This window comes from Argentina silus (genome assembly GCF_951799395.1).
Source record: "Argentina silus genome assembly, chromosome: X".
Classification (NCBI taxonomy): Eukaryota; Metazoa; Chordata; class Actinopteri; order Argentiniformes; family Argentinidae; genus Argentina; species Argentina silus.
In genome coordinates, this window is record NC_139653.1 from 7,503,265 (window position 1) to 7,520,138 (window position 16,874).

The 16,874-nt window shown below is 41.1% G+C and overlaps 1 protein-coding gene across 1 annotated transcript in view; it reads left to right on the top strand.

The window, feature by feature from the left end:
• The window catches only part of cfap46 (cilia and flagella associated protein 46), a gene marked incomplete at its 5' end in the record, with an annotated part of 58,481 nt that extends 42,647 nt beyond the window's left edge, over positions 1-15,834 (top strand). Inside the window, 14 exons of the mRNA XM_083696206.1 lie at positions 331-407; positions 1,079-1,248; positions 1,511-1,617; positions 2,169-2,245; positions 2,654-2,821; positions 10,106-10,185; positions 10,535-10,595; positions 10,972-11,004; positions 11,655-11,757; positions 12,010-12,122; positions 14,339-14,420; positions 14,744-14,880; positions 15,144-15,245; positions 15,345-15,834. Coding sequence (XP_083552332.1) covers positions 331-407; positions 1,079-1,248; positions 1,511-1,617; positions 2,169-2,245; positions 2,654-2,821; positions 10,106-10,185; positions 10,535-10,595; positions 10,972-11,004; positions 11,655-11,757; positions 12,010-12,122; positions 14,339-14,420; positions 14,744-14,880; positions 15,144-15,245; positions 15,345-15,475 — 1,441 coding nt within the window. The 3' untranslated portion in view covers positions 15,476-15,834. The remainder of the gene's footprint in view (positions 1-330; positions 408-1,078; positions 1,249-1,510; positions 1,618-2,168; positions 2,246-2,653; positions 2,822-10,105; positions 10,186-10,534; positions 10,596-10,971; positions 11,005-11,654; positions 11,758-12,009; positions 12,123-14,338; positions 14,421-14,743; positions 14,881-15,143; positions 15,246-15,344) is intronic.
• Between the last annotated feature and the right edge of the window lie 1,040 nt (positions 15,835-16,874).

Sequence of the window (16,874 nt, forward strand, 5' to 3'; positions counted from 1 at the left end):
GTGTGTTCTCTCTCTAGGCCTCATCTGTTACCGTGTCTCCTAGTCTCTAACTACATGACCGTGGGGGTCACATGTCACATTAGGTTTAGTATGCATGCTTCGTTCTCAAGAGCACAAGTCCCTGCAATGCTTGAACATACCACTAGAGGGCTGATTACTTCAAACAAACCCCCTCTGTGGAAATAGCACAGATGCTGAAGTAATTCTGCTATACCAATATGTTGCAATTGTCACACATACAAGTACTGTAGTAACTCACTTGCAAACAAATAGTTGAAGTGTGTGTGTGCATGTGCGTGTGTGTGTGCGTGTGTGTTTGTCTGTTTTTAGGTCAGCTCTCTATGGAGCATTTTATGAGGGGAGCAAACCTACAGAGAGTCAGAAAGGGAAGACCATGCAGGTTTCTGGTGAGGTTTCTATTGGATTTCTTCATCTGTTTATCATATGCTGTTTATCTGATATCTAAGATATTTACTCTCATATCTGTTCAGCATATATTATATGTATATTTATAATAAGAGTTTTGCGTGTGGTATTAACCAATATAACCATTATCTTATGGCAGAAGAGGATGGTTGTCACAGCAATGTAGACTTTTTTGGTGTTAGGGTTAGGGTTTTAAATGCAATTAATTTCTCCATATTGGGTAAATATTCCATAGTACGAACAAAGGGTATGACATACAACCCTGTAAGTGTCAGCATTTAAATTGTAACATTTATTATTAAGACAGATTTATTCATGTAACAACAGCCTATCAAAAGTTCAGTTGCTAATGAAGACAAAGGGACAGTAGCAGAGATGAATGCCTGGACAGACTCTGTAACCTCTCAGCTACAGCCGAGGAGGGAATACCAGCTTCAACTAGTCCAAAATCACAAACTAGGCATTTGCATATTTCGTTCCTCAAATGACCTTTCTGGGGACTCTCCTTTTCAAAAAGGAACCGGCTAGCATCTGGACTTCTGAAAGCAAAAAAATGAATCACAGAAAGAGTGAAAGGGAGGCACTTATGGGAGAAAGAATAGGGTGGCTCAATGGGACCAATTACAGGAGCTTTACTCTGCTATTGTTGTAGGTACGCTGGTCTGCACTAGGGTCGCCAAGGTCTCCGTCTACCCCAGGGCTCTGCTCAGGCTGAGGGACAAGATGCGAGCCTTGGGCCATGAGACCAGACACACCCTCCTGAAGGAGGCACGTTGGCATGGCAATGAGGGCAGGCTCGGAGCCAGGAATGAGTGCGGGCATGTAGGTTCACGAACTCTCTGAGACCTCTTGTCTTTCCCTTGCTATTAACATGGTCTACTGGCCTTGTACTGTAAATAAACACGTCTGGAGCAATAACCTTCAGCTCAGGTCTCCTCTCACTCTTCGGGATATTTTTATGTCTTAACATTGTTCTAGTACTAGAGCTGTGTGTAATCAATGGCTTGACACAGTTTTTAAGAGAAATGTTGTTCCAATTATATTTTAAGCTCCCTTGGTTTTGCTTTTTTTTGTCCCTGTAAAGAAATCTGACTCAGAAGAGAAAATGGAATCTCATTTCCAGGACATTGTGCAAGAAATGGAGGACTACTTGCATCCAATCCTCTCTCAATTTGACTTTTCATGCTTCAGGTAAGTGAGCACCTGGTCAGCATATTGGCCATATTTTTTTGGACAATTCTTTTTAGAGTAGATACATATTATATCCTGTTTTTTTCACTTTGATGCAAGCATTTGTGGTCCCTCATATTAGATAGTGATATGTATTGCACGACTTGTTGACAGTAATTGTTGACAGTAATTATGAGTGTCTTTAAATCATTAATATCTTAGCAAGATATTTAAAAGATGATTTCAGTGAGAGCCTATAATTCTTGTTACTCATTGTGTGTGTGTGTGTGTGTGTGTGTGTGTGTGTGTGTGTGTGTGTGTGTGTGTGTGTGTGTGTGTGTGTGTGTGTGTGTGTGTGTGTGTGTGTGTGTGTGTGTGTGTGTGTGAGTGTGTGTGTGTGTGTGTGTGTGTGTGTGTGAGAGAGTCTGTCGGTCTCTCTCTCTCTCTCTCTCTCTCTCTCTCCCCCTCACATCATGTTCTCCTCCTCATGTTTCTCGTAGGTTCTCTCATGTCTGGACCAGGTTCCCTCTGTAGCCCTACTGATCCTTCCTGTGCTCATCTCCTGTACTCAGGTTTCAGACGCCATCGATAATCATCCCTGAGTCCGCCAGGCCCAAAGAAAAAGAAGAGAAAACAGGCCCAGACAAAGGTCTAGAAGTTGCATGCTCATCCTCAACAACTTATTAATCAGGCTGCCCCTGGAGACAGTGGAAGATCTATACAGTATATGGATTAGGGGACTGATGTTCAGAACAGCATAGCCACCGCTGTATCAACATGATCCACACAAATTAAGCCTTCCCCCCCTGCCATCTCCATGTTTTTCATTTTTCAGATTTCTCTTTTGACTAAATTTAACTTGAAATGAGAGCAAGTGGCTGTTGTTACAGTATAATGCTTTATTTTCACTGCAATCTACTGTAGATAAGAAAGTGGCAAAGAGCCACTGACCCAGCATTCACTCTGGAAAGAAACAATTGCACGACTAACAGTATGGGTGTGTGTGTGTGCGTGTGCGTGTGCGTGTGCGTGTGCGTGTCCGTGTGCTTGCTTGCAGTGGGGTCTCCTGCAGAGCTCGGGGAGTGTGTAGTGCTACTGACAGATCGGATGCTGATGGAACTACCTTTGGAAGCATTGGCTGTAATGCAAGAAAAGGGGCTTAGCTCAGTGTCCCGGGACTTCTCCTTGCAGCTCCTCCACTCTCGCTTGCAGAGGGAAGAACCAGGTGAGAAAGACACCCTCTCAAACTCTGCAAATACAGTTTTTCATCTGAATTGAACCCGCTACATTTCATTTGCATGCCCTTACTACTGTAGCAGTGTGAACAAAATACATCAATGATTAAAAGAACTATATCAAAACTCCAGGAACTTGCAAACTTTCAAGTGCAAATGAGCATCCCGACTGTTTGCTTGTGGCCATGGAATTCATGAGGTATTTTAGGCCTAAGCCCATCCAGAGGGTTTTTGTTCTACATTAACTCAAACTATTTTTACCCCTTCATCCAAAGCGTCCTTGAAGTGTTTGAATACTAATGTTGTTTTAATGACATAAAGATTTGTTCAGTCAGGATTTACCCTACATCACCTCTGTAATCTCTTTTAACTTCAGGTAGAATGACACATGTTTGTATGGCTTACTGGGGCATATTTCTTTCGCTTGTTATTTGAATTTGTGTATACTTTTGTCCTTTTAATTTGAACATCTGTGAAAATGGACAATGTCCCCTTAGAATTTAACACTGACCATGCCATTGTTGCCTTTACCTCTGTAGAGCACTATCCCTACTGATTCTGATATTGAAATACTCAGTCTAAACTCAATCGTTTTTTACTTCAGGGTAACAGGGTTCTCCCCAGGATTTTTGAACAGGGTGGCGCTGGATTGTATTATCAAAATCCAACGTTTATTCATGTCAAAATGCGCAATAAAATACAGCTAAACTCACTGAGGAGCATCCTAACCCTTTCACTTTCGCTTTCGTTTTTTAACAATGGTGTCGTAGATGGTCAAATATAGTTACTCTATCATTGCTAAATATATAGTTTAATTTGCCTTGAAATGTTTACATAATGGCGCTGCCAAGTTCACACTACAGCGTCATTCTTACATTCTTTCGGGGGAACCCCGGGTCTAGGTAGAACTCATTCGTAGAATGATTACACAACAATACACTCTCTTGGCAACCAGTTCTACCACAATAAATAATTTGTAAAAACACAATTTAATAAAAACACTCTCTATCTATCTTACTTTAACAGTACTCTAACCTTCTCTCATCTCTCTGGTTATCCTATTGTCTGACCGTCCTGCTCATTTTCTACCGCTTTCTCAGTATACAGTGCCCTGTGTAAGTAATGGACGGTGATGCATTTTGTCTTCTTTTGGCTCATCACATCATTTGTGCAGGCATAAGAGAGCTGTCAGCATTTTGTATTGATGCTTTGTGTTTGTGTTTGGAGTCTGCTATTGGTGTCTCTCACATGAGGACCAAAGAGGTCAATGAAAGTCAAGGAAGCCATTATTAGGCTGAAAAATCTGAAGAAAATTGTCAAAACCTTAGGCTTGCCAAAATCTGTAGTTTGGAACATCATATAAAAAAAAAGAGCTCATCAATCACAAACAAGCTGGTAGGCCAAGGTATATTCTGCAGTGGAGGACCGAAGAATGCTCACCATAATTAAGAACAGCTGTCCCATAGATTAGCAACACACTCCAGGAGCTAGGCCTGAATGTGTCAGAGACAACGAAATACATCACCAGGCGAACTACAGAAGCTTCAGATGAGGTGCAATCCACTAGATATCCTCAAAAAGGATGGTGTGGTTACAGTTTGCTAAAATGTATCTAAAAAGCCTGCAGAGGTCTGGAAAAAGGTCTTGTGGACAGATATGATGAATATTGTAATTTATCAGAGTGATTGCAAGTGGAAAGTTTGGAGAAAAAAGGATCTGTCCAACATTTACAGCATACCACCTCATCCAATGTAAATGTAATGTAAATCTGTTAAACATGGTGGAGGGGGTGTTATGGTTTGGGCATGTATAGCTGTCACTAGAACTGGCTAACTTGTCTTAATTGATTATGTAACTGCTGACAGAAATGTATTCTGATCTGTACAGAAACATGTTTAAATACAATTGAACATCCATTTAATTTCCTGATGATAAGATGTTGTGCAAAATACCTCAACACAAACAACTGAAGATGGCTGTAGTACATGCCTGGCAGAGCATCACCAGAGAATATACCCAGAGTTTGGTGGGGTCAATAGGTGTTCAGGCAATTATTGCATGCAAAGGATTGTCGACCAAATATTAAACATCAGTGCTTAATTTGTTCCATTACTTTTGGTGCCCTGAAATAGGGAGACTATGTCTATTGTCAAAATGAAATATAAAAGATGAGAAAATATCTAATCTCTTCAAATAAAAGTTGAGAATTTATACTTCAACCTCATAGTAATTGTTTCAAACAGAGTGTAGAGTCAAAAGAAGAAGAATTGCTTCACTGTCCCATTACTTATGCAGGGCACTGTAGGTCATATGTATGAAACTTAAAATTGTATTGATTATCTATCCCTCCCCTCTTTCATCTATCTATATATATCTAGCTAACCTCTCATCTATCTGCCTATATGCTACCCTCTGACCATCTTTTATCCATTGGTCCATCATACTACAGTATGTCACTTTCTTTCAACCACTCAGAAAATCTAACTACAGTATCTCTTGTCCAAACTATATTTAAACTATTTATTCAACTAAAGTAAGAAAAAAAAAAGCTGACTTCATTTTATAGTTTAATTTTATTGTTGTCGTCTCATGATATCTTCATACTGTAGCTCAGTGTTTCTCAACAGGGGTGCCGCGGCACCCTTGTGTGCCGTCTGGCATCCTTAGGGGTGCCGCAGAAACGTGGCTGACACTAGGCTAATATCGTGAAATTGAAATAAATGAATGCATCATTTTGGAATCTTTCTTTTAGCTGTATCATACAGTTAAGTAAATCGAGGCACATATCAGAGAAAATAGTTCGGATTAATTTTCTAGTAGCCTACCGACGCTGCAATCAGTGTTTGGAAAGTAGGCTGCATGACGTAGGCAAATACTTTTATTTACAGCGCGCGATATCGGATGAGTTGTCATAGCGTTGTGCAGCGGTTAATTAGCCAGCAGCATGGACAAGGTTTTGAAAAGAAAAGCTCCACAGTCTGAATACTTTGTTCGTTTGAAAAGCGAACACAGCCGGCAGGTGATGTTCAAGTGTGCGAAAGTCTCAAACAATGCACTGGAGGCTAGCTACCTGGTAGCCGAAATAATAGCTAAGGCTAAAAAGCCTCACACCATTGCCGAATCAGTAATAATGCCAGCCTGTAATAATGCCAGCCTGTAATAATGCCAGCCTGCAATAATGCCAGCCTGTAATAATGCCAGCCTGCACGGCTATTGTAAACAAAATGATAGGCCCACAAGCAGCTAAAGAGATCGCAATGGTACCACTTTAGAACTCTACCACTGGAAGGCGTATATAAATGACATGTCGGCAGACATAGAAGACGTGGTCTTAGAGAAAATAAGGCTGTGTGGGAAATTCTCTCTGCAAGTTGATGAATCAACAGACGTGAGTGGCCACGCACAACTTTTGGGATTTGTGAGATTTATTGATGGAGGAGAAATTCGTGAGAATTTTTTATTTGGAAAGTGTTTGCCGCACAAAACAACGGGAGAGGAAATATACCGTGTCACAACAGAGTACCTTGAACAGGGAGGTCTAAGTTGGAAAAATGGTATCAGTGTCTGCACCGATGGCGCTGCTGCGATGACCGGCAATGTCAAAGGTTTCATCAGCAGGATCAGAGCGCAAAACCAAAATGTTCGCACAACGCATTGTTTCCTTCACAGGGAGGCACTGGTTGCCAAGACTTTACCGAAATATCTTTCAGATGTACTGGACAGGGCAGTGGACATAGTTAATTTCATAAAGGCGCGACCGTTAAAGTCCCGTCTTTTTTCCATTCTATGCGAGGAAATGGGAGCCGAGCATCAGAGCTTGTTGCTGCACACGGATGTCCGCTGGCTCTCACGTGGAAAGTGCTTGGACCGACTGTACGAGTTAAGAGAAGAAGTCAGAGTGTTTCTAGCGGGAGAGAATTCTGCATATAAAGAGTTCATTGCAGATGCGCAATGGTGCGCGAAACTCACATACCTGGCCGATATATTTAAGCACCTCAATGAACTTAATTCTAAAATGCAAGGTAAAGAGGAAAATCTACTAAGCTCATCAGACAAATTGCGTGGCTTCAAGTCTAAACTCACTCTCTGGCGCTCTTGTGTGAAACGGGAGAGTTGAGATGTTTCCCCTGCACAGTGCACATCCAAACAGCAAAAAACTTTCTGGCCTTATCTCTCAGCATCTGCAAACCCTTGACGAGAGATTTAATAAGTATTTTCCAGCTGAGACCTTTGCTGGTTTTGACTGGGTCCGTGACCCTTGGAATTCGTGCGCTTTGGAGAACGCAGCCGACCTGCCAATGCAGGCACAGGAGCAACTGGCAGAGATGAAAGAAGATCGTACATTAAGAATGAAATTTCAAGATATGACATTGGATACATTTTGTATATGATTGGAAAAGGAATACCCGATAGTGTCAAGTAGTGCCGTTGACATACTGTTACCCTTTTCTACGACATATTTGTGTGAACTGAGCTTTTCGAGCTTAACCTGCATCAAGAATAAGTACAGAGAGCTGTGGACCAGGAGCTACGTGTGTGTCTGTCATCCATTCCTGCGAGAATAGAGCGGTTGTGTGCATCCTCCCAGGCCCAAATCTCTCACTGAGAGTAAGTCACATTTACGCCCCCCTGTGTGTGTGTGTGTGTGTGTGTGTGTGTGTATGTGTGTGTGTGTGTGTGTGTGTGTGTATGCGTGCGTGCGTGCGTGCGTGCGTGTAAGAGTAGTAGGCTACATGCGTCATGCATTTGTTGTTCGTCAGAGACAGTGTGTGTATTCTAATGATAATCAACATTTAAAAAAATAATATATATATATTGGGGTGCCTTGAGATTTTTTATTCATGCAAAGGGTGCCGCGACTGAAAAAAGGTTGAGAAACACTGCTGTAGCTCATAATGTCACAGTCTCTGGCAACAAAAACATCAACAGCAGTTTCATTGCTTAATCATTTTGTCTAAGGCCTATTTTTGTTGTAATCCAACTCAATGGCATGATAAATTAATTAATAGTGAGCAGCCTTACCTATGTTGAAGCCCTACAGAAATTATTAGTGTGCTTGTGAAGCAATACACTTATGTTATTCGTTGTACTTAAATGACTTATTTAAGTTATTATTCCCACTGCTACTCCTCCTCCAGCTTTTATGCAAAACATATATATATATATTTTTTTTTGGATACTCATCATATTTAAAAAAAATATATAAGCACTTCAAAGTGCACATTTTGATATAGAAGCCTATGGTGACCAAAAGATGCATCCTAGATAGACAGATAGATAGATTTATATCTTGGGTTCCATGATGAACCCAAAAGGGTTCTTCAAAGGGTGCCCCCACAAGAGAAAAGGAAACTTATTTTCTAAGAGTATACTATAAAATTCCTCAAGGGTGAAGAACTCTGACTGTGGAGGGCCAGAGCTATAGACGTGCACACACTTCACGCCAACCACCCTAACCCCCTGACAAAGCAATTACCCACAATGCCCTTGCAACGGAAGGGAGCAAATGTGCATATTTGTTAGGGAATATTGAACAATTGTGAATTTATGTTCTTTTTGGTGCATTATCTCACTAATCGATGTACCTGTGATGTTGGTTCTTATTTGATTCCAACTGTATTACATCTGCACTCATGTTCATGTGTTTTGTTGGGGTGCCATTTTTTTTATATGACAAAACTCTGTAAAGCTCCGGAGATGGACATTTTCTGTAGTAAAATACCCACATTTCTACTGTAACATTACAGACATTTTTAGTGTGAGGCCCTGTCTATAACAAAGACAAATAATGATTTACAATAGAAAAGGGTATTCAGATGGTTCTGTGTAGAACATTACAAAGAAGCCTCAAAGAACGCTTAAAGGGCTTGTTTCCACCAAACATTGTTGCTAGGCTACCTGGTACAGTGCTTTTACTGGCAAGGTAGCTAGCAACGTTTAGTGATTATTCTAACACAAACTTTGTAGGCATTTCTATGCCAGTAACAGAGTCACTTGCTAGCAAGAGGGGGTAAAATACATTTAGAGAGAGTTTGTTTCATTCCAAAATGTATTTCAGAAACTGTAGTGGAAGACATCTTCATTTTCCATAAAAGTAGCTGCCATCTTGTTGTGAATTTTCTGTTTGTCCCACTCCTCCGTCAATTTGATTGGTTTCTTGGCCCAAAGTGACATTGATGCATTGATTCTTGGCCGTCCGGGGTGTCTCCACCAAAAACAGCGAGGCGCCGCTTTAGTGGAAGAGTGCGCAAAACGCTCCTTCCCATTGAAAACAACGGGCTAAAACACACTGGCTGGTGACATGACCCCAAAGAACCTTCTCCTCCAAAAAGGGTTCATCGGATGAAAATGGTTCTAGGTAGAACCCTAACCCTCCGCCAAAGACCCTTCTTGGCGCCCTTTTTTCTATCTTTATAGGCATAGAATTAGAGGGCGAGAAAACTTACTTTCCCAGCTCATACTGTAGAAAGAAAAGGAGAATGGCGGACACTCTATATTTGATCTTATGACGTACCTTTTAAAGGTTGAATCATTTGCATAACTCTGGCAAATGTTCAAAGGTCAGTGTTAAATTAACAGAGAAGTCCACAGGGAATGTGTGTGTGTTCGCGTGTGCTTGCAGGTGTGGTGTGTGAATTGTTGTGTACACACATGCATACACATACACATACATACATGTGTCTGGGGGGGGGGGGGGTGGCACTGGATATACTGTAAGGGTGGGTGGCTTGAATTTAGAAAAAAAGTAACATTTACTTTCCTCACCTAGGACCAACATTACCATAATTTTGACATCTATAGTTTACCATTGTGTCAAGAAGATGTAGTGCCTAAAGCCACTTTTGGAAAGGGCTATTTGTTATTCTTCTATTCTTCACAGTACTTTGCATGAAACATGCACAGGATAAATTAGAGTACAATAAAAAGATACCCTTTATGAAGGAAATGCTGATGTTTTTTGGGTTCCTGTTACTGCATTTAATTCCATCACTTATGTCTACTCAAATGTCATTTCATAGGCAATGCCTTGAAGTTTTAGGGTTCAATGCTTTCACTACAGTAGGTTGCAAATGGTCACTACTGAGGGCAATGTATGTAGGCTTGCAATAAAACCTTCTGGCAGTCAATGATACTAAAATGTCATTGGGTATGCAAATATATCTGAAAGTAAACGTTCTTGGAAATGATTTTGCACTGTGTCAGAATGCTGTGTAATTTAAACTTCCAGCCAGACAACTGCTTCCTGTATTAATTCTGCATCGTGTTTGTTGCAGTTGAAAGTGACAACAAAAAGGAGCCCAAAGGTGGCAAGGGAGCCAAGGGGAAGGGGGATCAAAGCAAAGCCATCAAAGTGGTGAGTTCAGTAAATTAATCTGGGCTCGCCAGATAGAGGTGCAACATATTACGTTTACCTACCGTCAGCACAGGCAATTACTTAGGTCCCCTTGCCGCTTTTAAGTGTAGCTTCTCAATCAATTACATACAGTAATGTGTTTTTTGTAATGATCCTGTTTCAGGGGTTCTAAGTATTTATCCTTTGACATGAGCTGTTCCCTAGTCCCCTCCACCTCTCTCTCTCTCTCTCTCTCTCTCTCTATTTCTATCTTTCTCTCACTCTCTTTTTGAAGGTTTTTAGTTTATGTTTGCGTCCATATATTCTGCTCAGTTTAACCTGTAATAAATGTGTGGATTTTGTTCCCTAGGTCCCTTTAAATCGTGTCCTACCTCCAAATACTCTCCCAGTAGACACACACAACTTCAAATGTATCTTTTTACAGTTTAACATTTTTGATTGTTAATGGTTAGCTAATGTTCAGTATTTTGCCATTAAGGATACTACAGTTGCTATATTTTGTTGGCCACATTAAGTTGAACATCTATAGACCCTTGGGGAAGGGTGGGCTAGGGTGGATTAGTGACTAGATAAGTGGAAAGGTGTGTTCACGAGACAGGGGACTTTCCTAATAAATTACTAAAGTAAAACAAATACAAATGATAAAGTTGTCCTCCGAGGGGGTGTGGTGGGGAAGAAAAAAAAAAGTCTTATCCTTTTATTAAATTCTATTTTTGTTTTCATCTTTGTCAACTCAGACAGTAATATTTTAGAGGGGAGAATTATTCTCCTTATGCACCTCCTAAGATATCATCGACCCTTACAACGAAGGGGAGTCGGGTAAGTGCATGTCATTTTAGTGACCGTCCTAATGAGTCTGCAGCACAGCCTCTCCAAAGGGATTTAAAGTTATATTAGAATTGCAATGTTCTTCATCTGCAATAAGCCCCCAGACGATAAGATATGCATGCGCACAAGTAGCCTTTTATCTGTGTGATCTCCAATGTGTGTTGTTGAATTGGACACCAACAGGCATGTCATTCTTTACCATAACATCTAGCAATGCAGGCCATAAAGGCCATACTATGCACCCCGAAGTAGCTGATTAAAGATTCTAAGTAGTTTTTTTACACTCATTTATTGACAGAATGTATAACCTTTACCTTCTTTTAAGTTGGTGCCTGTATGGGCAGGTGTTGTGGGCCTTGTGCTCAATGATAAGATTTTTGCAATGATTAATGTTTGTCAAAACAGCAGACTGTCCTGCTCTCTGCTACTATGTCCCAAAACACCCTTCGCATACTTTTTCTTACTTTTTTTCTTCAGACATTATCCTCATTTGCAAACCAAACTCTGCACTAGTAGCCTTACCTACTGTAGGCTAAATCCAATTAAAATAACTTTGAATGTTTCCATTTATAGAGAATGTCTAACACGTGTGGATTGTTGACTGTTCTCTTCCTGAGTCGATTCTGCTTCCTCTGTGTCAGAAGGGAGCATGTTTGCAGAGAAGATGAAACTGACTCTGGAGGCCCATGGCCAGCAATTTACCCCTCTGTGGGAGGGCTTCATGGGCAGCGAGCGCACCCCCAAGTAAGGGGTCAGGGGTCACATTCATTCACTCGACAGATTAGAAGTCCCTTTACCTGTATGTCATATTTCCCAGTCATGTCAAGTGAAAGTTAGGTCTATTTTTATGCAATGGCCGCTGATGTATTGTGTATATGTGTGTGTGTGTGTGTGTGTGTATGTGTGTGTGTGTGTGTGTGTGTGTGTGTGTGTGTGTGTGTGTGTGTGTGTGTGTGTGTGTGTGTGTGTTTGTGTGTCTGTGTGTCTGTGTGCCAGTCTTGCCGAGGTGGAACAGCTGTTAACAAACTGCAGTGCTTTCATCTTCCACGGAATGGAATGCTTTCTTGCAAACATCCTACCAGCCAAGCTCGCCTCCCTCAACCTATCTGGTACTATATCTACTTTTTTCATGTTTATTTTAGCAGCAAAATAAGACTTTTTTTTTTTCTGATGAAATCTGAGGAGGATTTTCTTTTATAGTATCAGCCTCTCCCATCAAATACCTAACAGTATTATTATTTTTTTTAAAAAGCAGGCCCTTAACTGAAGCCAGAGTGCCATACAGTACCAGAACATGAATACATAATAAAATCAGCCATATCTTAGCTATTTCTCACAGTTAACTGGTCTCATAAATAATGTCGGTGTTGCAGTATTTGCATTATATACCTTCTGAACCCTCATAGTGTACTTGAAAAGCTGCATCCCATTTCTCCACCCTTCTCTTAAATTACTGTATGTACTTGTGGATACCAATCGCATGCTTTTAACTCCATGTGAGGAAGTGCAAAAGAGCGTCCTTCAGGTGAAGAGTGGAGAAATGCAACACAGCAATAGCCACTGTCAGAGGCTTGTCATCTACAGCATACTTTTCTACTAAAATGTTTAAACCTAAGAAAATGAAATAGAAAATGTATTTTTTTATTACCTTTGTGAAGCACCCCAATATTCAATAGCACTTTGTAAATTACAACTGAGCACTTTTAAAAATAATTATGGATTACACTTTCTCCAGGCCCATAGACTACTTTCAAGGTGAGGAACCATGTGGCTATTGTTATAATAGTGAGAGAAAAAAATAGTGAACTCTCCCTTTAAATGGCCATGTTAAGTCAAAAATTGTATGTGCCTCGGATATTATTTGATAACATGATTTATGTAATCTAATCAAGGTTTTTTTTCTAGAAAAAAATGATTGAAATTTTAAATAGGACTGAGGGTGGCTTATATAAACAGTAAATGGAGCAGGAAACATAATCTCTTTAAACACATCAATCTTTAATTCCCTGAGTGGTTATATTTAAAATTCCCTCCTCAGTGATGTGATTTTATTATGGGCCTTTTGCTGTAATATTTTTCAATACAGAGTTTAACTAGGACAATAAAATAGCAAGTAGAATTGAATTACAACTTACTAGTAGTAGTACAATTGTTTTGATAGTAGTCTAATTCAACATAGTGTGCATTGAATAGTTATGGTAATCAGATGATAATGTTCTTTTTGAAGAAGTTAAAGTAGTTGCTACTGCAGATACAAGAGAACAAGCTGTCAATAAATATTAATCCTGTTTTGAACTGTTCAGCTGTCAGGAACACTACACTTTCCTGTACAGCCGATCAGTCTGCCTGAAGCAGAGAGTGCACCACCTGTGGCCTAACAATGAGTGTCAGACACTGGCAGCTCCATTAACAAACACCTTCAATGTCTCACCGTCCTACTCATGTTGACCAAGGGGATGTTTACAAACGAATTTCGATATGTGAAAAGATTGACAATTTGAGTCGTTTGATCTCTGTGGTACCCCCCCCCCCCCCCCCCCCGTCTTCCATTTTGAGGGACATTCAAAATGGAAGACGCTTCAAGAATGTTTTTTCTCCTTTGATTTAGATTCTCATCATGTCCATTTTGGCGGCCCCTGGTATTTTAGTGACAAGGATACACCGCCCTCTCAACATTGACTGCTGTCTTGATTAATTTGTTAGTTTCTTTTTTTTTTTTTTCAATGTTCCTTTAAATAAATCATCACATGCCCCAAACTGCCTTTCAACTTTTCACACCTTTCAAACGCTTCTCGCAAAAGTCACGTTTTTTCTTTGCCTTTTTTATAACCCACAAAAACAAAGATTGGGGATGAGGCTCAGTTTATTTTATGTGATTGACAGGAAGTCAGACTGACCTTACGCATCACCATGAGCCATGATAATGCTACACGGCAGAACTGGCTCTAGCACTGCTACAGTGTTAATTACACCATAGTTACAGCTGTAATTTATCTAATTATATGTCTTGCTCCAAAGTAGTGCCGCCAGGGTTATGACTAAAACAAAAGAGTCTGCCCACATAACCCCCATCCTGGTTGACCTCCACTGGCTTCCTATCACTCACCATATAAAAAATATCCAAATTCAAGAGTTATGCCAACGTAATTTTACAGTACCTTCACTCCCATAGTAGTTTAATAATACCATAGACTGTATTTCTATCTGTATTACTGATTACTGTTATTAATCTGTGTGTTATTTAGTAGTAGACAGAAAACAACAGAAACAAGTAAAAACAGTACAATCAATCAGCTGATGAAGACACTGTTATTTTGTCCTTCAGAGTGCCAGATGGCCATCCTGTTTGACCTCGTCCAGAACAGTGTTAGCAGGCTCCGCCAATCAACGCTTGATGTCCAGAAGAGGTAACAACATGTATCCACTTTCACTGAATTTATTGAATGAGGTTCTCTTACCCTTTCTCCGCATTAATGCCCGTATAGCACATGGAATTGATGCTGATCAGAATGGTAGTGAGAAGATACTGCATGGTGTACTCACCTCGCCTAATACAAATGTGCTGTCTCTCCCTCTCTCTCTCTCTCTCTCTCCGTCTCTCTCTCTCTCTCTCTCTCTCTCTCTCTCTCTCCCTCTCCCTCTCCCTCTCCCTCTCCCTCTCTCTCTCTCTCTCTCTCTCTCTCTCTCTCTCTTACTCTCTCTCTCTCTCTTCTCCACTCCACTGTGCCAGTGCTGGACACCTGGCCCTGGAGAGGCCCTTGGAAACGGTGGTGCTCCTGAGCCTCAGTGGGGTCCGCTGCATCACACTCAACCAGTGGCACAGCAGTCCCCAGAGGAACACATACAACATGGCTGCTATCATGGAGAGTGGGTGTTCTATTTTACACACACACACACACACACACACACACACAAACACTACCCATTACCCTTACCAAGACCAACAGTCTCTCCATTTCCTAGCTTATTGCTTTGCACCTTTTGAAGTTCATGCAATTTGGTGAACTTGATGATGTCCCTTAGATGGCTTGAACCCCGTTCAATTGTGCTAGCAGCTGTAATAATTATTACAGGACTGTAATAATCCTGTGGAATATCCATACCATGTGTTGTCATGTGTTGTATTGTAGATCTCCTGAGAGTGGGGCTGACCTCCGGGCAGACTGTCCACGCTTTGAGGAAGGGAGAGGTCCAGACCACAGACAGGGACGGAAACACTGCAGGGTCAAACGGTATTCATTATTACAATATGAGAGATTGAGCACTTGTTTAAAAATGGTATTACTCCAACCACCGCAACCTCCCATATGTCCTGTGTGTTTATTTTACAGGCACTGTGTTCCATGAGGATTCTGATTTGAAGAGAGATGGGAGTTCAGATGATGCTCAGCAGAGAGTGGCCCCTTCCCCATCGGCTTTCAACTGCATTATCTATGGCCTGCCTAACTTAGTTGTGACATGACACTGTACACTTCTGTCACTCCTAACATGATTTTGATTGTGTTGTTTGATGTGTCGTTTGTGACAAATTTGGTGAAGTTGTTGAAGGAAAATATAAACATTACAGTATAATACAGATTTGACTCTAGAAAGAACTACAAACAAAGACATAATTTACCCATGACTGTCTTCAGTTCTCTAGGTTAACCCATTTGTGCCGAATGCCGCGCGACGCAACATTGCATCTACCGCCGGTTGCTGCATTGTGCAACTTTGAATCTACCGCCGGTTGCTGCATGGCACAGCATCCGGCACAAATGGGTTAAGAGACAGATCACCATTTTTTGCTTGGCTTCAGTGAAATAAAAAAAATCTCCTCCAGTGGTTTAACCATCTGTTTTATTGCACAGTACACAGCAGAAGTAGGCCATCTAATGCGCCTGACGCCAGCAATGGGATAGCAGAGTTGGCTAACAGGGGGAACTTTTTAAAATAATGGTCCACTCCAAATGATGGTCCACTCCCGTGCCATGGAGAGAGATTGCCTACTTGTGGAGCTCTGCCATTGTAGAATTATGGCTGTTATCACAGCAAATAACATAAACAAACACAGAGATCTAATTTACAAGCTTCGACCGCTCTGTTTCAGGGAGTTTCTGGTGAAGGTAACAACCATGTGCTTTATGTTTATTGTTAACACTTAACATATGAAACTAGATATGTTTTCAATGCCCGAAAAAGGTTATCATACAGTATAGCAAATGTTGGATCTTTTGGCCCTGCTGCTCCAGTATGTTTTCTCTTTGTTAGTGTTTCCCTGGTTTTCTTGGAACCCACTGAAAGCTCTCTGATGGGACCTTTTCATTAGGACTGGGTCCCACTCCAGTCTTTTTTTTGGGTGTAAGCACTCCTGTGATTTTTGGGGAGTTGTGTTTCCATCACCCAGGGTTAGGACTTGAGCAAGCAGGGAGGAGCAAACTATTAAGTCCCAAAAAATCCCCATGGCCCCAAGTCAGGGTAGGTCCACAGAGACCATGCCTGATTTGTTTGGGCCTGTCCTCAGAGATGGAAACACGAAAGTCTGCGACTTTAGGCCAACTGGTGGAAATGTGCCATAAGACCTCTCTGGGGTCCTAGGAACACTGGTTGAGAATCACTGGTCTAGAGGGCAGAACACATTGGCTCACAGTGTATTAGTGCCTCTTACGTCAGGTTCTGATCAAGTGGATGTGTGTGTTGCTGTCTGAAACTTCCACCATATCACTACCACACCTTTGTTTCCCACCATTTTCAACAAGCTGTTAGCTGTAATGATCTGTCAACTATAGGTATAATCACGCCTTTCTTCCTGGTTCTAATCTGGTTGTGTGTTTACTCAACATACCCTAACAGTCTCGTTGGCTGATAAGTGTTGGGATGTG